The sequence below is a fragment of the Stegodyphus dumicola genome, chromosome 8 (genome assembly GCF_044657685.1).
Source record: "Stegodyphus dumicola isolate Sdum_Otavi_A_Nest chromosome 8, ASM4465768v1".
NCBI lineage: Eukaryota > Metazoa > Arthropoda > Arachnida > Araneae > Eresidae > Stegodyphus > Stegodyphus dumicola.
Window position 1 is genome coordinate 126,197,240 of NC_140775.1, and position 23,330 is coordinate 126,220,569.

At 32.5% G+C, this 23,330-nt stretch overlaps 1 protein-coding gene across 2 annotated transcripts in view; it reads right to left on the reverse strand.

Annotated features, from left to right (window-relative positions):
• Nucleotides 1-2,884: 2,884 nt before the first annotated feature.
• The window catches only part of Pitslre (cyclin dependent kinase 11B pitslre), a 152,170-nt gene continuing 131,724 nt past the window's right edge, over nt 2,885-23,330 (reverse strand). For both annotated transcript variants that reach the window (XM_085822386.1, XM_085822385.1), the window contains exon 17: nt 2,885-3,069. In XM_085822386.1, the coding sequence (XP_085678512.1) occupies nt 2,965-3,069 (105 nt within the window). In that variant the 3' untranslated portion in view covers nt 2,885-2,964. The remainder of the gene's footprint in view (nt 3,070-23,330) is intronic.

Consider the following 23,330-nt stretch of genomic DNA (forward strand, 5'->3'; position numbering starts at 1 on the left):
AGATAATTAGATAATTTTAGCTTAGCTTATCCCGTCCGTTATACATTAAACGCGCATTCGTAAACGTATTTTGCGCACGCGCACACGCAAATTCGCAGCCGTAAAGGTCTTACGCGCATGCGTCTGTAGCTTTGAGGTCCGGATTATAGATCATTCCGGATTATGGGTGTCCGAATTAACGACTTTTGACTGTATTACATGTTAATTTCTGCAAGGTTTATTTTAGTTAATATGTTAATTCTTTCCTGTAATTTTTATATTTTCCATCAGTATTCATTAGAATGCAAATTAGTTTGAGTTTAAATCACAAGTGAATGACAGGAGCTGAGACAACTTGACAGAAAGCTGTTTATTTTTGAGTCATTCATCTGCATATTGAACTGGCTTTAGCAAGTACTTTTGTATTGGTCAACTTGTGGGGGGCTGGAGTATGCAATGGCTACAGCCAGATTAGTGAAGCATTAAAACTTAACTTTAGAGTCATAAATTTAAGTATTTGTAATTCTAAGCTCCCGTAAGTAGTTGGGGATAAATTTGTTGAGCTTTAGTTATACAATAAAGAAGAGGGTTTTAATAAATTTTGAAATTTTAGATATCTAGTTCACTGTGAAGATGAGAATTCATCAGAAATACAGGGAGTTCAAACAGGAGTAGTTTAATGGTTAACTAGGTTTAACCTTGCAATTTCGTTAGTAATTATTTCAAATTATACTTTAAACCAGCAGTTCTCAATCTTTCGAGCAATGCGTACCATCTAAACAAAAACTGAAATAACTTAGTACCACCACTACATTTTACAATGATTATTTTTTAATTTCTTAATAGGAGTATTTAAATATACAGTAATAAATATACTTTTATTTTCAAATTATCTTCGTTTCGAAAATTTTCTAAAAGTAGTAAAAAGCTTATAATATTAGTATCCAGTTCTTTGATTATTATAGTTTTTTATCGTTGCATTTATGTTATCTGTAATGGTAAACAAATTAACACTTTGTCCTTCTAATCATAAATTTAATTCATTTAACTTTTCAGAAATATCAGCATGCCAACCATAATTCACTGGATAAACATTTTTGCAATTCAAATCTTGAATCACAGAGGAAAATCTGAATTCCTAATTGGGGGGGGGATGGTTAAAACTTTGCCTCAGGATAACCACCTTACTTTGGAATGTAACAAAAGCGTTTCACGTTCACTGACTAGCTTTTGGAAGAAACAGTAAATATTCTTGAATTTAAAGCTCGGCTTTTAGTAAAATTAACAATTTTCACACCTTGATTCAAAAACATTTTCAGGTTTTCAGGGATTGTTTTGGCTACAAAAGCTTCAGGATGAATAGATCAATAAGTAAATTTAGTTTCAGGTGCAACTTACTTTATTTCAGAAATAACACCAGAATGTTTTCCTGTTAAAGCCTAAGCTCCGTCACTGCATATAGCATTGCATTTATTCCAAGGAATATAATCTCAGACATGAAATTGTCAATTACTCTGAAAATTTCATTTTCAGTTGCTCTATCATGAAGAGATTCCCAAAACAAGTACTCTTTGGTGATTCGTTAAATATTCTTCGGCAATTCGTTTATCTTTTTCATAACGTATGTAAACTAATATTTGAACAAAGTTCGTTACATCTGTACTTTCATCTAATTGCATTTCAAAATACTCACTGTGTTTTATTTTTTGAAAACGTGTCAGTTTTACGAAATTTGCCATTTCATTAATTTGTCTACTTACTGTATGATTTAATAAGGGAATATTGTTAAGTTCATTAGCCGCTTTTTTGTTGAATACTGTTAAAACAATATCATTAGCTGCTGTTAACATAAGGTTTTCTCTAATAGTGTAAGCCTTCTTAGTCTTCGCAATTCTTAGGCTTACTAGGTAACTAGCTTCCAAGGCTTTTCACTTGAAGTAACAAAACCTTCATTACTTGTTTACTATTTTTTAGCTCTGATAATTTCCTCTTAAAATATTCTTCAGATTTATCCTTTAAATTGGCATACTTAAATTCAAGAGAGTCTTTTAAGAAACGATGGTTTCATACTTTGATTGGATAACAGTTCACCACAAACAACACATTGAGGATGAGCATCCATTTCATTTCATTTATATGTTCTAAAAGCAATATTTTTAAGGAATAAAAAGCAATAAGATGACAAAATACCTGCTGTTAAGAGACAGCAAATCGACAGTAAAAAATGATTCTAATTGAAAATGCAGCAATAAGTGTCCGGAAATGGTGGCAGCGTAAAGTGCAGATATGCTAATAAATCGATTAATGCTAAAGAATGAGATACTGTTATCTTTTTATAGAAACTTATTTTTATTTCTTATCAAATACAACATTTATTTCTATTACTCCTTTTAAAAACATCATTTATGATTCATTTAGTTACGTTTATGGCTAAACAAATATTTGTGAATATAAAAACAGATTATTTTGCTAAAGTCTATAAGTGGCTATTCATCTTGAACAAAGCTCAGATCACCTAAATTCCCGAGTGTTTGAGAAAAACTTAAACAGAAAGTTAGGGTATTTAATTTTTGAATTTAATAGTTAATCTCTTGCACCGACATTTAAAAAAAAAAAAAAAAAAAAAAAAAAAAAAAATTAGTTAATCCTTAAAAATTTTATTTATCATTATTTTATAAATTTGATAATTTTGGAATCTAGGCTTTCTGCAGTTTGCAGAAGTATTTCAAAGCAAATAAAGGAATTCTTCTATAATCATCTCATGCATCAGAAATTTAATCCATATATTACTGCTGAAAGAAGATTGACAACATAACCTTCTCAGTAAATGTCTTTTTCAATTGTATTGTCAGGGAACTCAGTCTTCTGCAGTGTCTTTTTTTTTTTTTTTTTACATGAATCAAGATTAATAACAGAATATATTTAATAATAAAATAGTATTTACAAGCTTTTTTTCTACATATTTTGTTTGACGAATACATTCAACTAAAATTTTAAGCTAAATCCTGGACCTTTAGCAGAATGGCCTTCTTGAGCTCCAGCCATATGGAATCCAGCAGCAGTCATTAAACCCTCGTCATCTGCTTCACCCTAAAATGCAAAACAAAATAAATTTCATAATTTTAAAACTGTTTTTTTAAACAAACAGCAAAAATTTAAAAAATGCATCTATTTAAAAATAACCAGCAAAAAACAACTTCGAGTTCTATAAGTTTAAAGTACAGTTTATTTACCAATCCAAATACAATACTCAAACAATTTTTGTATTTATAACATTTCATGATATAAATGAACAGTGTTATAAATACAGGCAAATCTTTCTTTAATACAAGTTTAAAATTATTGCATCACATTTATGATATAAAAAAATGCAAAATTTTTACCCATTCTTGAGTAATGCTGAGAAAGATAAGAAACATTCAGTAATTTCACAAGTTTTTAAAACTGTCAGAAAAGTCTTATCTCTTAGTTAGAATTCAGATCTAGAATCTTCTGGATTTTCTTATTCTAGTCATCATACTATGTGTAAAATATTACAGATGAACTTAACTGTACAGGTTAGCATACACTGAGGAAAAACCACATCACATAAGATATCCATAAATCACTGGTTATGTAATATTCTAAATTAAATATTGTTACACTAATTTAAAGCCACAGCCTTCCCAGTAACAAGCGATGGATTCACTGTCCAACTACACTCCACAGTCAAGGTCGGAGTCTCTCAAGTAATGTTTAGTCCTTGGACTTAAGTATGCGGCACGCTGATTCAGTAACAAATAAGCTATGAAGAATGAAGTTCACTTCTTAAGGGAACAGAAAGACTCTGGAAAAAAAAAAAAAAAAACTTTTGTCTCTAACAGCTTATGAGATAAAAACTTAACTGAAACCTATACATTTTAAATTATTTTTGCTTGTAATGAAGTAACCCATGTGAATTCTTGAGGTCGTGTTTAATCTGTGAACTTAGTGCTTCACTAGGTAATGAATTCTAAAACAGAAAATGAAAGTCCAAAAGTTCAGAGTTTGTAGTAGTTCTAAATTAAGCTATTAATATCGAGCAAAGTTTTACAATTAGACATTTCAGTATTCTATTTTCAGTTTGTATATCAACTATATGCACTTTATTGTCTTCTCCAGGGTACATCTTTATAATATGACCCAATATCCACTGCACAGGTGTAAACTTTCATGCTTAATCAATCCAACATCTCCTTTTCTAGATATTTTTACAGCTATGTGCCACTTAAGCTTGGGGTAACTCTGTTGACAGGTATTCAGAAGACCATCTCTTGCAAATGTGTAGCAACATTCATTGTACAATTCATCATCTATCCAGTTTATTAGTTTCACCAAAAATATTTTGTTCAGGCACCAAAGTTGATGTTTTTCCTATTATAAAGTTTCCACGAGTAAGAATAGAGAGATTAGACAAAGCAGTCTTGAATGCATGCAGGCCTTGATCTGCATTATTAGTTATCCAACTTCTTCAGTAAAGCTTGCATTGCCTGCCAAACATTTTAGATGAAATTTCAGGGATCTCACCTCAGCATGGCCACCAAAATAAAGTGCTGAAGGTGGACTGAATAATCATTTTATGTTTTCAGAGAATAGAAAGTTTGTTTCCATCTTCTAAAGTATGGCAATTTCTTTAACAATCTTCTAACTTGCAGCACAAAAGTTTGTGCCACTACAATCACCGTGGATTTTCGATGGCTTTCTTCAATGGGAAATGAATCTCTTTAGGCATGTTAAAAAAGGCCTTTGATGAAAGATAAACTGCCTTTGTTGACAGGCACATGAAAATACAAATTTAACTTTCCATATTACAGCTTCTCCTTCCTTTAAAATATTTACGTATAAAGGTTCCAGAGAAATTACATCCTATGCATTATAATATAATAGATTGTAGAAGCACTGAACCGGTATCCATATCCTTCAAATGATAGTGCTTCACGAGCATCTTAGTGCTATGATGATTTTTAGGAAGCAAAATTAGATGCTTCTGCTGCTCTGGAATCCTTGCATTTTTCAGTTTGCCACCTACTTTCAGAACACGACAGTCAACAATAAATGGTGATAATCAGAACATTCTGTTACATGTAGAGGCTTCTCTTAGGCAATTTAATTCACTAAAAAAATGTAACTGCTGGAGGTATTTCACTATTACCCTTTCAGCATCGTGCAACACTTCGTAGACAAGAAACCTGTATTTCTAGTCTAACAAGTTCTGAAACAGATTTTTCTAAATCTCTCAAGCACCAAATAATTATGCATATCAGCCTTGCCAAGATCTGCTGAAAATGCTATCAGCTTCAATGACTTCAGCATTGTTTTTACAGATTTTCTTTCTTCACTCACTGCTTCTTTTGGCAGACTCAGGATCTCTTGGTTGAACTTATTTTAAACTGAAGGTTCCATAGAGTACAACTGAAAAACACTGAAGGTAAAACTTGTCTCGTAGCCATATCAACAGGATGTGCTTTTTGACACACAAGACCCTGTCAAACTTCAGAGATTGCTTATCGTATCTAGGCGACTTTGTTAGCTACATTAATACTTCATTCAGTGAAAGTCCTGTAATATATCATAAACACCTCATAATTTTGTTGTCACACTTGACTCTTTAATAATTGCATGCTGTGGCAAATAGAAGCTTTTTGATGCATCCTCTTGAATTTCTTCCTTCAAAATTTTTCCCATAGGTTCAAAGCACATATATTCCTTTATGAAGTCTTTGTATAGCTGCACAATCTGTGGAGATGCTAAAAGCTTTCTCTCTAATCTCTTCACTGCTTGTTTTGATTCTCCCAACTGCTCAAGCAAATTCTCAAAAGGAAGTTTAATGATAACCCTCTCATCAGTATCTCTAGAATGTGTATTTTGAAAATGCACTTCACATACCTTTTCTTTATTAGATAAATGTGTCCTTAAATATATGTTAAATTTGGCACATTTTCTAATTCTCAAAATTTTCTAATGAATTCATCAGTAATTGATTCAATAGTGTTTACCACAATGCATCCTGAGATATTAACAGTTCCTGAAATTATCCATCTAAATGAAGAGCAAACTGCTGAAGAAAGAGCTGATGCTATGTGAGCTCTATTACTCACAAAGTTCTAGTAGACTCTATTACTCCTGCTCTTAAAGCTGCCAAAGATATGTCCACTCCCAGCAATATATCAGTGAGACCCGATTTATGAAAGGAAGGCTCCACTAAAACCAAATATCTTAATTCTCATGAATTTTAGGATCAAGTAACAAACATGGCAAATTGCCTAAAATCTTCTTCATATCAAGTATCAAGTACCGAGTCCTTAAATTTCATTTTTGCTTTAAAATGAGGGCACAACTTTAAATTTATGATGCCACTGATAGGTGTGGTAACCGAACCAAGGAATAAAATTATAATTTTTCCTAGGCAAATGAAGACGAGTTGCACATTCCTCTGCAATAAAACTGGCCTGACTTCAGGGACGACACAGCTGGCATTTTCCCACAGAATCCAAGATATTGATCGTTACTGTATAAAGTAACACCTCTTTACTTACAGCTGACTTCAACAGGAAATATTCATTTCTTACTTGATTCATCCCAGTGCAAAAACGTGCAACTGGTTCCCCACAAGTAATAGGTGAAGTTGAAGAACTATCTAATGCCCTTGGTTTAGATATGTTTGACTGAGCTGAAAGATTGCCCGATATTCTAGTGTCTTAATTAATTGTTTTGCCCAATTAGCTTTTGATCTTTCAAAATGCAAAAAACTGTTGTGTGGCTTTTGATATGATTTATACCATTTAAGCTGGTGGTTAGGAGATAAACAATTAAAACAAATATTATCGCATTTTACGAAACTGTTCCTTTTTTGGACTGACATACTGTTAAATTTAGAGCATTTGATCAAGGTATGACCCATGTGTTTACTCAGTGAGCATTGGTGATTTGTCACTAATAATTCCATATTGGAATACTTTTAGAGTCATTAAATTTAAAATTTTGCACAGTACGTGCTTAAGTTTATGAGAATGATAACAACTGGTTTAAAGTATCTAGCTCATCTCCTTTAAATTCTCTTTAACAATAATTTCTAGTACATTTGTCTAATTTTTTACCAAGAATGTGCACAATCATGGCATCATTTAAACTTTCAACTTTATAATCTAACACTGCTAAATATCATGAACACTTATTTGTTACATCAACAAAATTTAAGAATCCCTGCAGAGATGCATTTATACTTGGGTGTTTTATCACGAATTCCCTTTGCTGAAATATCTACCTTCAAGTAACTGCCATACAATTTCAGAATTTGCATCAGAAACAACTACCTTAAATGTTAACCATTTTTCAGTACTTCTCAAGAAAGTTGCTAGAGAAAATGTAGGTAATCTTATCTCTGCAATATTAAAATTTAAATGTTCACTTACTTGTTAGTTTTGAGAATGTGCAATTTAAGGAAATTTTAGAAACAATAATTTCACTGTCAGTGATAAATTCATCTTCTTTACAACTCAAAAATCGAATCCAAACTGCTTTGAATTCTTCAGACAGTTTATTGGCTTTATTTTTAATCATTTCTAGCTCTTCTAAGTTGTTATTTTCTTTATTCATTACTTTCCTTTGTGGTGTGTTACGGCTCCCTTTATGTATATGCAATTACTCTATGATAAAGTAAAAGAATGGAACAGAATCACCAATTCGAAATTTCATACTCCCAGTACCAGCTCCACTCGCACATTTTCCAAAGCACGTAATATTCAAGAGAAAACAATTATTCAGCTTTTTAGCACCCCTGAATCTCCAGCTCTACCAAACCAAAATATCATAAGGAAAAATCACATTGCACAAGATACTCACAGGTTGTTGGTTATTTAATATTCTAAATTAAATATTGTTACACTAATTTAAGGACACTGCCTCCACAGTAACAAGTGAAGGATTCACTGTCCAATCCCTGGATGAAAGGGTGCAGCACACCGAATCAGTAACAAATAACCCTTAACCCTTTGGGTCCTAATGGGCATATATGTCCCAGAGATTAGATTTAATTTCCTATTGAGGAAATAAAACCCATCTTTAAATGGGTTTTTACGTTTGCAGTGTTTTCAAGGAATTATGGAACAAATATATGATTACAGAAACCTAGCAATACTTTTAGATTGCAGATGGCCCACTTATGTTTTTGAGCATGCCGATTACTCAAGTTTTGATTTGACTATCTTTTTAAAAATTTTACAGTTAAGTACAATTATATTTAAGGCATATTTAGTATGAAATAGTTCTTATCACGTAGAAATTTAACATTTTAAATATCAGATTTAAGAAATTTTGAATTAATTCTTTTTGTGAGGTATAGTGTCCCAATCGTATTTAACAATGGATTAATATGTCCCACCGGTGATCAAATTACTACATGCTGATATATTATGCTTGTGTTTATGAAACATACATTGAAATTTCTGTTGTATATCAACTAGTGCATGTGACAGAGTTTATGTTTTGTAATATTCACATTATATATTAGTGTAAATTTTAGTTTTGTTTTCTGAGAAAGGGTAATATCTTAGACAATTGAGACAAATAGTCCCAGTTGACAATATAATTGGGACATATTGTCCCAGGAAAATTCCAGGAAATGGGAAAAGTTAAACTTTAAGAAGTAGCATGTCAACATTAAATTAAACTACTTTTCATAGTTAAATTTTAATCATGCAAAAGTCGGGTCGAAATGGTTAACAATTGCATAGTTTTAAATAAAACAGTGAAAACGGTGCCTATTTTTCTATTCAAGAAAATTATTTAAAAATAAGTATATGAACAATATATGTATTCTTCGCTTTTAATTTCTGGAATTCGTTTTTAGCTTGAAACCAAGGATATATAAAGTAAGAAACAAAAATGTTTCTCCATAAATGAAATGGACTATTTTCAACCTTTTTGGTGCATTTCTTTTGAACACTCTAACCTGGAAATACCATGGGCATGGGAAATAAAGGGAAAACCTCACCCCGTGATTTTGAGAGCAGTGAAAAGAAAAGGTTTATAGAAAGATTTTGGAAGTGGGAAAAACCTTTCTTATCTAACAGTTTATGAAATGAAAAACTGAACTTTATTCCACACACTTAAAATTATTTTTAATTGAATTAACACATGTGACTTTTTGAGGTCCCGTTTAATCTGTGCAAAATAAAAGCTGTAAAGTAATCTCTAACAGTATAATAATCAGTCTGCAAGGGTGCCATGCAAGTTCAAACCTATATTTCAAAACTTTCATTTCAATGCTTACTTTCAAGTACTTTTAAACTCATAGATCCTAAATTTTATATGACCGCTCTGATTGGTATCATGCTGGCAGCTGTATCTTAGGGTCCAGGTTCAAATACAACAAAGTAATGAATGTTTGTAAACACGTTTTTGTGGCATGTAACACTTAAAATACCCTTAAGTCCAAAATCTCTTCAAGAGATTGGGCTTATAAGAAAAAGGGATCAGATTCTAGGACATTCACCATCAAAACTGAGATTGAGCTGAGCAAAATTCATACTAAAGAGCCTGAGGTAATGGCCAATAATAGGTGCTCTCTTCCTCTTGGCTAAGCGATGTATTGGTTTGGCCCTGATCTGAGTTATTATCTCAAGATCAGATGGATAAGTAATACCAGTATGACAATTTTTGTATCTAGTTTCGAAAATGAATAATAATGAACTTTTTATTAATATAGTAATGATATGTTTGATAAGAAAAAATGATTAGCTTATGAATAGTATAAAAATTTACTGAAAAAAAGATTAGTATCATCACATTTTTAAAAATCATATTCAAGGCTAATTGTAGTTCTAATTATATGCATTATTAAACACATTATTCATACATTTTCAGTTTAATCAATGTTAATTTTACACAATAAATTACTTGGCATAAAATTCATGTTCAGATGCTTCCCTTAAAATACACATTTATATTCACGAATAATCATTTTCATGAAGCAATATATTGTGTGTCCTGAATTTCCAAGAATTGAGTTTTTTACTTGCCTTCAAATATGCTTTATTTAGAGCTCAGAAAAATGTACGAGTGAAGGCAAAAGACCAATAACGAATATATTTTTGACTATCCTTAATTGTCTAAATACGGATAAAAACTTTTAATCGAAGATACCCATCAAAATCATTACATCTAATTTCATATGTTTGGAGATTCAATATAGCAGTTTAAAATAACATTAAGTGTAAAGGAAATAAATGTGATGATATAAAAATTCATTTGTTACATCCAGGTATTTAATATAAAGAAGTTTGCTACAGTAGGAATTGACTGTGTATTTATATTTGTGCATCAAAGACATCTTTGTTGATAGCAGTTTAGTGGCTTTTAACTTGTTATTCATAACATACATTGATATAGTTTTTTGAAATCAGTGAAGTTTTCACTCAAGTAAGCTGAATGCGTACAATAATGCAATTATGACAAGAGCTAAAGTCTGATACAGATATGGAACAATAAATTCAATACAGTTTATAATTAATCATATCAAGAACACATTATTATTTATCTATCTAGTATTTAAACCAGTAAATAAGAAAAAATATCAAACTGAATACTGAAGATTAAATTCACATGCTTAAAAACTATGTTAATTACTTACTTCTCATAAAGCTTTTATGGATTTAGTCTTCATTACTTAATTTAACAATGTGTAGTAATCCTCAAGAAAAATATTTTATAAATCTACAAAAAGTACTATTTCAGTCTACTGAGTTAGATTAAACTATTTTCTAAATCACTTACAAAAGAAATGATCCTCCCCCCCCCCCAACATCTATATTTACAGTAAAAAGGAGCTCAGTTTATACTTTTTTTTGTTTATACATCTTTTACATTTATATGTCACTTCTTCCTGGTTCGAATTCAGTTCTATTTATTTAAGAAAATAAAATGTTCTTTTATATGTTGTATAACTTTGGTTTTACACTGCTTTTGCTTGACTTACTGGATTGGTTTTACATTTTACAGTTCTATCATTCAGGTATTTTTTGCAGAAATGGGGATGCCAATGCATCACATCAACATTCTCACCAAGGCTTCTGCAGAAGACAAATACCCTTTTCAGAATCAATTAATTATAGCAGGTTTGTGTATAGAAAGAGTTCTTTTCAAGAGACTAAGGCACAATAGTCCACAGGTGAGACATGAGGAGACTTTGCAGGAACACATTGATAAGATACATATGCAATACCTATATCGGTCTTCACTTTTTCAAGGAATGCAATGGTATTGTCAAAGTACGACTTGTTGCTTTGCCTTGATGAAGTTTTACTCAATGAATGTCACTGGGATACAGAAATGGAATTTTTAATGTAAATATCAAACATAAAACTTTCTCTTGACAGTATGTTAAGCTGATTTTAACATTTTTTCCTATTTTTTTATTTTTAATTTTCCACCGTAAGAGAATAAACCCTTCACTGACACTTTCTTTGCATTGACGGGACCAGGCTGCACATTTTTTTCCCTCTTCATTTTCAATAGTAAATAGGCCTAGTTTTGTTGCAAACATTTAAGTACACCATCGCCTTCATCAAGGGTCACAATATATTTCTATTTATTTCTTGCTAAATAGTTTCCATACTAGACTAGAAGAGAAACACGCTAATGTGACAATCAAAATCGTAAAAACAACCTTGTATTTAGCGTAAGTATAATGAAACACTCAATCGATTTCGAGGGCAGCTAAAGGTCTCTCCTCATTAGGAGAAAGAAATACCAAGAAAGAAGAAAATAAAGGAGAAGGAGTCTCAGAAACACGTGGTCCTTATCAGCACTGCACATGGTTATAACTGGATTTTTAATCAGAGTTGCACTGGTCGCCTACTTTTACTGAGCCAGGCTATCTGATCAAGCATAAAGGACAAGAAAAATTAGCGAAGTTAAAATAAGGAACGAGGGGCAAATGCACCTTCACGCTCAAAAAATGGAAAGCAACTACTGAACGGATTTTTATACCCTCTGGTAGTACCAAACACGAAGAGGTATTGCCATCTCAGGGTTCGTACACATTTCCTTACATGAAAATTAAGGACTTTTAAGGACCATCAAAGAAAAAATTAAGGACCTACCAGCAAACAAAAAAAAAAAAAAAAAAAAAAAAAAAAAGAATAAAGCAATTATCCATACAACCGACTTCATGCTTGTAATTTCACTTTAAGAAACTAACAGAAGTGTGTATTATGCACTATTATTAAATTCACTTTAATACTTACCATAAAACAATTTTGAAAATTAAACTTACTCCCTACAAGTTATGAAGTAGATAACATTAAATTAGGAACATAATTTCTTTAAAAACATGTATAAGTGTATTTTACACTAATAACAGTCACTATTTTAGAGATTTACATGATTATTATTAACTTATTTGATATTTATTTAAACACAGTCAACTACTATTATAATCACAATGTAAGAATATTTTTCAGATTAAAATAACTGATTTGTAAACATACAATTTATTTCCTTGGTTTTTTGAAAGATACTAGAATAATAAACTGTATAATAAAAGATACAAAACATTTGTGCTTTTTTTTTAAATGTGAAATCTTTTCAGCAATTTTAACATCTAATTTATTTATGTCTATTTCCTTTTCTTTAACTATTCTTCTAAGTTCATTTACTTTGATAAACAAATCAATGTTCATGCTGGTCTCAGCTTCATGTGCTAAAGCATCTACTTCTTGATTAATATCTTTAATGTCCCTTTGAAGAAATTTTTTTCTTCTGCTTCATATAATCAATTTCTTCCTCAATGATATTTCTTTTCCTCTTTGAATTTTCAGATTTAGTTAAAGATTTTTGTTCTTCTAAATATATTTAGACCATGCAGAAGCTGCTGATCTCATTTCTTTATTAATTTCGATATTAAGAACAACTCCAGAAAATTTTATGTAATCAAATACTGTGCGTTGAAAAATGTATGATGAGTCACTTAAATTTTCAATTTCAATTGCTTTATTTACAGAGAAGCCCCTTTCCACAGAGGCCTGTCCACGTGACAAGATAAGAATCATTTTCACTATTTTCCATACTTTTGAATAGTGAAAATCATGAAAATAAGAAATGAGAAATGTGTCAAGAGAAAGATTTTGAGGATCAAAAGTAGAAAATTCATGTAAATTTGTCTTAACTACTTTGTCTAGAAACTCTCCAAACTGCAGCAGAATTTCATCCCAATCATCTTGTAAAACACGTTTATTCTGCATTAATACCGTTAGAACTATTTTGTTCTGGGCTTTTTCTGGACTTTTAACCATCAATCGCGGGTCTATACAAGATGCATTTCGAATAAGAGAATAATTTATTGGACATTTAGACATTAAGTGTTGTACTATTGTTAAGACACATTGTTGACCTTGTTTCAATGCAAAACTTTCAGCTTGTGAAATGTCCTTCTTGCGGCATTTATCATTCATTAACTGCTCAGCAATGAATCCCAAATAAACTTTACTTTTATCATTATAACAATTTGGATCATTAAAATTAAATTTATAAAGATTTTCTGCTTTAGTTATTTTTGAATATTCTAGTTTCAAAATTTTAAAGTGCTAAAGGCAATCATTTACAAGTTTTAAGATATCTTCAGCAAAAAAGGGAATAAGTGGTTTATCACTTTGATAATATTCAAGGAAAGGCAATAATATTTTCGACAGAGAGAGAAAAAAATTTAATTTTATAAGAAATGTTTTATCTTTAGTTGCCTCCAAAATATTTGAGAAGGATTTCGATGAATTTTTTTTAAACTTTCCCATTTCAAATTCTTTAATGTAGAGTAGCAAGTCATCCCATATTTCAATGGCTCTTTCAACTGCTGGGACATTTTGCAACCATCGGTAAAAGCAGAACTTCACAGGTAGCTTTTTTAAGCCAGATATACTTAAAAAATCTTCACGTCTTGCAGGAGAATCTTTAAAAATCCAATATAAGGAGGATAAGAATGATGGAATGTCCCAGCCAGTAGATGACATCCTATGCTTGAAAGCATTGTTAAGAATGTGTAAACCACATGTCCCTAATGTCAAGCATTGAATGTTATATTCCTTTGTCAAGTCCTGTTGCAATAAATCATAAAATTTCCAGTTTACTGCAGGACCATCCATCGATATTTGTAAGAGTTTTGACAAGTCCAGTTTTTCAACACATTCATACAATTTGGACAAAATAATTTCACTTTTTGCATGCCCTATAAATGCAGAAGTAAGGTACTGAGTTCTGACCTTATTTTCATGATGCCAGTACCTCACATAAATATATAGTTGCTTCTTTTGATTTGTCAGATTAAGAGTCTCATCAAATAGTAATGTATAAAACTCAGCATTTTTACAATGCTTTAGTAACAAAGTTTTAAAATAGGGGCCAAGACCAAAATAACAGATATAAGCACATTTCTTTTCACCACATGAAAACTATTTTGCAATGGAACTATCCGGGAACATTTTAGTGAATAAAGGCCCAATATCATCGCACGATTTAAAAGAATAGTGGCTTTTGATGCACTTAAAAACCCACAATATTTCTGCATCTGTAACTTCAGATTTGAAAAGAAAAGAATTTATTTTATTATTTTCTACACTTATTGATGTTGAATTAGCAGTTACATCTTTTCCTGAAGTAGATGGTTCTTCTAACTTGACAAAATTCATGATACTGTTAGGAAAAACTCTGCAGTTGAGAAGGGAAAGATGTTTTGCAGCTAAAAGGGGCAATACATGCAAGGCATTAGTAAAATTAAGTATCGCATATATATGTATATAATATATGTCTCTCTCTCTATATAATAAGAAATGTATACTGAAAATATACATTTTTTACTATATATATATATATATATATATACAATACATATATATATAGTACATATATATGTATTAGATATATATACAGTACAAATTCCGAGATCCGGACATCCAATATCAGGAATGATCTAAAATCCGGACCTCAAAGCCACCACCAACCAATTTTTTAGGGCTTTTTTGGAGGGAAGGGGTATGCTTTACGCACGCGTATTAGATTTTTTCCCTCATCATAAAAAAAACATGCCGGAAATCCCGATTCTTAATCTCAGTTTGGCGCTAAATAAAATATTTCATTATTGAAGAAATCATTATTTTAGCATAAATTTGTGTGATTAGTAACTTGACTCCATAGCTGTGTATCTGCTTGGCATAATCTCAAACCGAAACATTTGTTAATTTTACACAACTAATATTTTATATCCTTGATGCCGAAATCGCGAATCATTATTTATTGTATTTTGCTTTCATCACCGCATGTTTATCAACGGATGACAACTTGAGTGATGACTCATGCAGCGACGCCAAATAATGGAGTATTATCCGATTACAGATTTAAGTTTAATGCACTAAAATGTTGACAAGGGGAGATTTAACAGAAATTTCTTTCCTTATGCTGAAAATAGATTTTGTTAATGATACTCATAGGACAAACGATTATATTTAGTGCTATTTGAATTAAGAATACCTGATTTGTTATTCACATAAAGCCAGAACCAGCGCCAGGGCTCGCATGGCCGCACCATGCGGCAGAATTTAAGGAAGTTAAACAGAAGTTTTTCATTGCGATGTCAATGCCCCAATCATCAATCAATTAACGGAGGGCGAAATCTGTAGTATGGTTCTAAATCCAGAAAATACAGCTACCGATAGTGAAGAAAGTAACAGAGAGGTTACTGAACGAGAAAAAATTTTGATGACAAGTTATTCAGAATTCTCGGCACAGCAATTACAGGACTTGAACAATGGAACTTAAAAACTCAACAAGAAATTATATGTCTATAGTATTAGTCTAAAGTATCAGCAGAGAAAACAAATCAAACAACTCACATTGAAAGAAATGTTTAATAAAGTAAACGTATAAATATTAAGCTCTTTTCTTTTGTAAATTTTGATACCCTTTAAATCATAAATGCTTCATTATTTCATAAATCACGATTTCATATTTTCAATTTTATAATTTCTACGTGCCATCTTAGTAGATTTAAAATGATCTAATATCTGGAAAAATCTCAAATCTGGGATCGCCGAAGTCTTGACCTCGGACTATGTATATTTTCAGTTAAACTTCTACCCAATAACTTTTTAGTAATTCATGAAAGTTAATTCTGCGTCTAGTTAATTCAGGAAAATTAGTTTCAATTAGTTGTTTTCAGCTTTAAAAATATTAAAAATTTTTTAATTAGTTAGTTGTTTTCAACTAATAATTGTATCGCCATTAGCAAAAATAGTGCATTACTATCAACAACACAGGATCAAACCAAATACTTAATTGACTATTAAAGCTTCAAAACATATTTCCGAACTTCACTTTTTCTCGGCTAACGTTACCGAATTTGCCCTTGGTGACCTAAAATCGAAATGGAGCCAACAGATGTCCCGCAAAATCGATAACAAACCCTCTGCAGAAATAAACTCATAATCCCGATATCCCATACATATAGTATGTGAAAAAGAGAATGAACTCCATAGAAGGTGATAAAAAATTAATTTATGGCTTAATTGAAACAAACACGGAAATTAAGCTAAGCAAAACCATGTAAAAACAAATTGAAATGATAAAACGAAACTTAATTTTCATGTGAATTTTCAGTGCTGACTCTCCCATTATAGAAATTTTAATTTGTTTCAAACAAAGACCACATTTAGCTTTATAAGGATTGTCATCCATCAATATCCAGTCTTTGTAGTCAGCTTGATGAAGCCACAGTTTATTGAAAATGCACTTTCCAGGCATCCCGATCCTATTGGCGTCGGAAGGGTTGTGGCCTTCCAGGTTGGGATTGCTCTAATTTTGGCAAATATTTTCAGAATCCCCCCCTTTTTTTTTCTCGAGCACCTTCATCATCACTTTCGCCTCTTAAAGAACTTTCAGCTTCACGCTTTCGCCACAATCTGCCTAAATTTATGGATAACACCTGTTTCGAAAGATTGCGTGAATAGCCAATCAGACACCGATACTTTCGTTCGGGTAGCTAATTGTTTTTTTTTTTTTTTTTTTTTTTTTTTTTATCGTTTGCAACGCAAATCCGCCAACAGATTGGTTAAGAGCCGTGCAATTTTAATTCTATATTCATGAGAAATCACAATTCACACATAGAATGGCAATCATTACAAATGATAAGAAATGTCAAATGAGCAAAATTAAGGACCGTTTATTCATTTTGGCCAAAATTAAGGACTTTTAAGGACCAAAAATCATTTTTTGAAAAAATTAAGGACTTTTAAGGACCATACGAACCCTGCATCTATAGGCAAAAATAACTAAATTAAGATAGTAGAATTTTAAAGGCATTAGGAAGAACTGGATTGGACTTCAAATCATTAACTAAACCTGCTAAATCTTTGTGAATGTGAAAAGCCTCAAGAAAATCCAATTCACCTATGGAAGAAGCCTTTTGGATAATTTTTGCAGACCCAAAGTCAAAATTATGGTTAAATGTCCAACTATGATACGCTATTGAAGACTTGTTAATTTTGCCTTTTCTGACATAAGATTCATGTTCCTTGATACGAAACTTCAACACTTTTTTTTGTTTGGCCAATATATCTTAAACCACACTGACACGATATACTATAAATTCCCCAAGAATTCAAGACAGAAACGCAATCTTTTAGAATCGAAGGGTGAATTTTATTAATAGGGGAGAAACCGACTTGAAAATTGAATTTCTGGAGAATCCGTGCAATTTTATAGCTAACAGAAGGATAAAATGGAAGCACAACAAGGTCATTAATATTATTTATAACAGTGGAATGTCTTCTTTGATGGGAATCTAAAAATTTTTTAACGGCTTAATCAATAATCACGGGAGAAAATCCACAGTCAATCGCAACTGCTTTCAAATAATTAAGTTCATTGGTAAGCAAAGATTCAGAGGAAAAAACTTTAAGCGCGCGGAATATATAATAGTAAAAAGAAGCCATTTTTTGCTTAACAGGGTGGCATGGGGTGGTAAACAAACTGCAAAGGGTTTACAGTATTTAATGGTGCTAAAATCTGTTTCATTGCGTATTATAAGAATATCAAGGAAGGGAAGGGAATTATTGGATTCAATTTCAAGAGTGAATTGGATGGCTGGGTCAATTGAATTCATAATAGATAGAATCTCGGATAAATCCTCTTTATAACCGTCAAAAAGTGTGAAAGTGTCATCAACATACTGAATCCAAAGACGAAAAGATAGTTGTTGACGACAAGCCTTGAAAGTAAGAAGAATACCACTGCGTGCAGCCTTCACGAAAGCATATAATAGCCTACATGGACATTTGAATGAGTCAGAATTGAACAGTGATGTTCTATTATTGTCCCTGGAAATTCTGGAAGATAAAGGAATTCGACTACAACAGTTGGATGAAGAATATTGGATCTCCTATTAAAATCGAAAGAAGTCTTGCAAGAAGAATATAATAAAGAATTTGAGTCACGTGAGACTTTCGCACTTTTTGAAGATCTCCAGAAATTCAATTTTCAAGTCGGTTTCTCCCCGTTTAATAAAATTCACCCTTCGATTCTAAAAGATTGCGTTTCTGTCTTGAATTCTTGGGGAATTTATAGTATATCGTGTCAGTGTGGTTTAAGATATATTGGCCAAACAAAAAGTGTTGAAGTTTCGTATCAAGGAACATGAATCTTATGTCAGAAAAGGCGAAATTAACAAGTCTTCAATAGCGTATCATAGTTGGACATTTAACCATAATTTTGACTTTGGGTCTGCAAAAATTATCCAAAAGGCTTCTTCCATAGGTGAATTGGATTTTCTTGAGGCTTTTCACATTCACAAAGATTTAGCAGGTTTAGTTAATGATTTGAAGTCCAATCCAGTCCTTCCTAATGCCTTTAAAATTCTACTATCTTAATTCAGTTATTTTTGCCTATAGATGGCGTTACCTCCTCGCGTTTGGTACTATCAGAAGGTATAAAAATCCGTTCAGTGGTTGCTTTCCATTATTTGAAGTTCAGATTTTGAGCGTAAAGGTGCATTTGCCCCTCGCTCCCTATTTTAACTTCGCTAATTTTTCTATAAAACTTCTATAAATGTTTTTAAATTCAGGATTCTTACCCAGTTCGGTTATTACAGTTTCTCGGGAATTTATCGTACATGCTGTGAGCATTCCCACCTTTACAGTATTACCTTCTTCATCTATTTTTATTCTGGATAGGGCATCTGCTGCGATATTTTCCTTTCCGGGGGTGTGCTTGATTACCAGATTATACTCTTGTAACTTGAGTGCCCATCTTATTAACCTTGGGGATAAGTTTTTCCCTGAGTACAATCTAGTTACTGCCACATGATAAGAATACACTGTTACTGGCGCCCTTCCAAAATAAACTCGGAACTTTTGCACTGCTAACAGAACTGCAAGTGCCTCTCTCTCAGTCGCGGGATAATTTCTTTGTGTTTGATTTAAAGTTCGACTAAAAAATGCTACGGGCTGCTGATTTTGCGAAAGTACCGCTCCTACCGCATAATCCGAAGCATCCGCTGAAATTTCTAAATTCTCATCATTTTTTGGAAATTTCAAAACAGGGGCTTGCGTTAATGCTTGCTTTAATTTTTCGAAAGCACTATTGGCTTCGGCTGTCCACGAGAATCTTGCCTTTTTCCTTTTTAATTTTAACAATGGTTCAGCAATAGCTGCAAAATCTTTTATAAAGGACCTATAATATGAACAAAGTCCTAGAAAAGAAGAGAGCTTCTTCGCCGTATTTGGCGGTGGATACTTTTGCACTGCGATTATTTTTGATTCGTCTGTCTCGATTCCTTTCTGAGATATTTTGTAACCTAAGTATTTTAATTCAGGGGCTGCAAATTTGCACTTTTCGACATTAACTTTTAGACCGGCCTCATTTAATAATGAAAACACCTGTCTTAAATCCTGTACATGTTGGTTAAGATTATCACTAGTAATAATGATATCGTCTAAATAGATAAATGTGGACTTTCCAAGAACAGGCCTTAGCACAGTGTCCATACATTGCTGAAATGTTGCCGGTGTAGCGAATAGTTTATCCAACAGATGGCAGTATCTGCCAAGCTCCTTTGGTAATTGTCAATGCGCATGCACAAGCGGAGTGAAAAAAGAAGTATGTTATTAGGAGAATGAACTTTCGTTAACAATGTTGCTGTGCGTTTTCGCTGTGTAAATAAAAGTATATTTTTATATCACAGATGTTCTTTACTCTCTAATGCGAAGCACTAGGTTAGTGCACGAATCTCTTCTGATTCAGAAACCATTTTCAAACCGTGGATCACCACAATAAAAAGTGGCGTCCGCGACAGGACGCATTAGTTGGGTAAAGGACACTTTTGATGGTTTAACAGCAGAAATGGAAGCCTTGAAAGTAAGAAGAATACCACTGCGTGCAGCCTTCACAAAAGCATATAATAGCCTACATGGACATTTGAATGAGTCAGAATTGAACAGTGATGTTCTATTATTGTCCCTGGAAATTCTGGAAGATAAAGGAATTCGACTACAACAGTTGGATGAAGAAATATTGGATCTCCTATTAAAATCGAAAGAAGTCTCGCAAGAAGAATATAATAAAGAATTTGAGTCACGTGAGACTTACAAGGAGAAATTAATAGCAGCCAGGATGAAAGTGAAGCAAATTACTGTGAAACTAGAGAAAAATTTGCTGACTCATGCATCGGTAAATGAAACCAGAACTGTTGATTCAAGAACAATGGCAACGAATTTGAAGCTTCCGAAAATATATTTGATTGAATTTACAGGTGATCCACTACAATGGTTGAATTTCTGGAATACCTTTAGTAAGATACACGAAGATCCAGTGCTAGATGATCATTTGAAATTCGTATATCTGATCCAGGCTACTGCTGCCAAATCGAAAGCACGGGAAATAGTGCAGAGTTTCCCGACAACTAAAGAAAATTATCCGAAAGTCATCGAACATTTAAAGAATCGTTTTGGACGTGAAGATATTCTTATACAAGTGTACGTTCGGGATTTATTGAATCTTGTGTTGATAAATAATAATGCAACCAAAAAGGACTTTGCGCTATCATCGTTGTACGACAGTTTAGAAACAAAACTGCATGCTCTGGAATCTCTCGGTGTGACTGAAGATAAATACGCTAGTGTTATTTTTCCGTTAGTTGAATCTTGCCTGCTCCCTGACATCTTACGTGTGTGGGAGAGGGAACGGGAAAGCTCGTCACAACAAGGTAAGAGCGATCTTGAATCCATTCTTCTGTTTTTGAAAAATGAAGTGATATCTGAAGAGAGAATTAAATTAGCGCGTTTTTCTTTTGATAAAAGTAGAAAATCTAAAAGTTACATTAATGATGAGTCTAATATTCCTACTTGTAATGATTTGTATACAGGAGACAAATTTAAAGAAAATGCTCCTATTAAGAAAGTTGAGGAATCGTGTTTATTTTGTGATAAGCCACATTTAACAGAAAAATGTTTTAAAGCTAGTACGCTTACATATCAGGATAAAAAAGATTTAATATTTAAGAAGGGTTTATGTCTATTATGCTTGAAGAAAAACCATATTTCTCGTAACTGTAAGTCCAAGGTTAAGTGTTTAATTTGCCAGAAAAGGCATTTGGCAGTAATGTGTCAACAAGTTCCTTCTCAATTGAAAGAGACTAAACAAGTAGAGCCTGTGGCGAAAAATGAGGTCAATGTTTTGGCTAGCAGATCCGCGAGCTCCGATGTGTTACTACAAACATTAATCGTAAGGGTAAAAAATGGCAACAGGGAAAGGATAGTCAGAGAGATTATAGATACGGGTTGCGAGAGAAGTTATTTAACGAAAGATATTACAGATTCTTTGAAATGTAACAGTGTTGGTGAAGTGAAATTAGTTCATAAATTATTCGGAGGTGTAGAAACAAAAGAAAAATTGCATTCTAAATATATAGTTAATTTGAGTAGGCTTGATAATAAATATGTATGTGGTGTGAATTGTTTAAGTGAATCTGTTATCTGTTCTGATGTTAAGAAAATACCTAAAGGTCCTTGGTTGAAAGAACTTCGTAAATTAAATATTCAAGTGTCAGATGTAGAGGGTAATGCTCCCGAAAACGAAAGTGACATTAAATTGTTGATAGGTTCTGATATTGCTGGAAAATTATTCACCGGAAATATTAAATGTTTACAAAATGGTCCGGTCGCGATGGAAACAAGTTTGGGATGGATTTTAATGGGTAAAATTCCAGCGAAGGAATCTTCGGGTATAAATGATTCTCTTGCATGTGTTTCTTTATTGCTAAACGAAAGATCAGCAGAAAACTTGTGGAAGTTAGACGTTATTGGTATAAATGACCCAGTTGAGTCTAAAAAGAAAGCTGAAATTTATGAGGAGACCATGCAGTATTTTGAGGAAAATTTGAATTTGGATTCAGACGGGAGATATGAAACTGCATTACCTTGGGTACTGGACCCCTCTCGCTTGTCTAATAATAAAACGTTGGCAGAAAAACGCCTGACTAATACGCGAAGGAAATTATTAGATTCGAATCAAATTAAAGTTTATCAGGAAGTATTTGATACTTGGTTGAAGGAACGAATTATTGAAGAGGTAAATGAAGGCGAAGTAGATAGAGAGCACTATTTGCCTCATAGGCCGGTTTTTAAAGAATCTAGCGAAACTAAGCGAGTAAGGCCAGTTTTTGATGCTTCGGCACACGCCAAAGGAGAACTTTCCTTAAATGATTGTCTTGAGAAAGGTCCCAACCTAATAGAAATAATTCCAACATTGTTGAATCGTTTTCGGAAATATCCTCTTGCAGTAATTTCAGACATTGAGAAAGCCTTCTTGCAGATTGGTATAAGAGAGAAGGATAGAGATTATTTGCGTTTCTTTTGGAAAGGTGCAGAAGAAGAGAATACTAAAATTTACAGACATTGTCGCGTGGTTTTTGGGCTTAACTGTAGTCCATTTTTGTTAGCCGCTATGTTGAACTATCATTTAAATCGTGCCCCAGATCAGTTTGCAGTTACAGCCAACATTTTGAAGGAGTCCTTCTATGTTGATAATTGCCTGACTAGTTTTAAGAATGTTGAAGAATTGAATAGATTTGTACTAGAATAGAGAATGTTATTATCACTGGGAAGGTTTAATCTTAGAGGATGGCAGTCGAATTATGAAACCGAAATAATTCCCAACTCTAAATTAGATACATTCGTTTGCGTTTTAGGGTTAAACTGGGATTTGAAGGATGATACTCTTTCCTGTAAAATTGAGTCACTAAAGAAAGAGGAGATTGTCGCGAGTACACCAACACTCCTTTCTTGCGCGCATAAGTT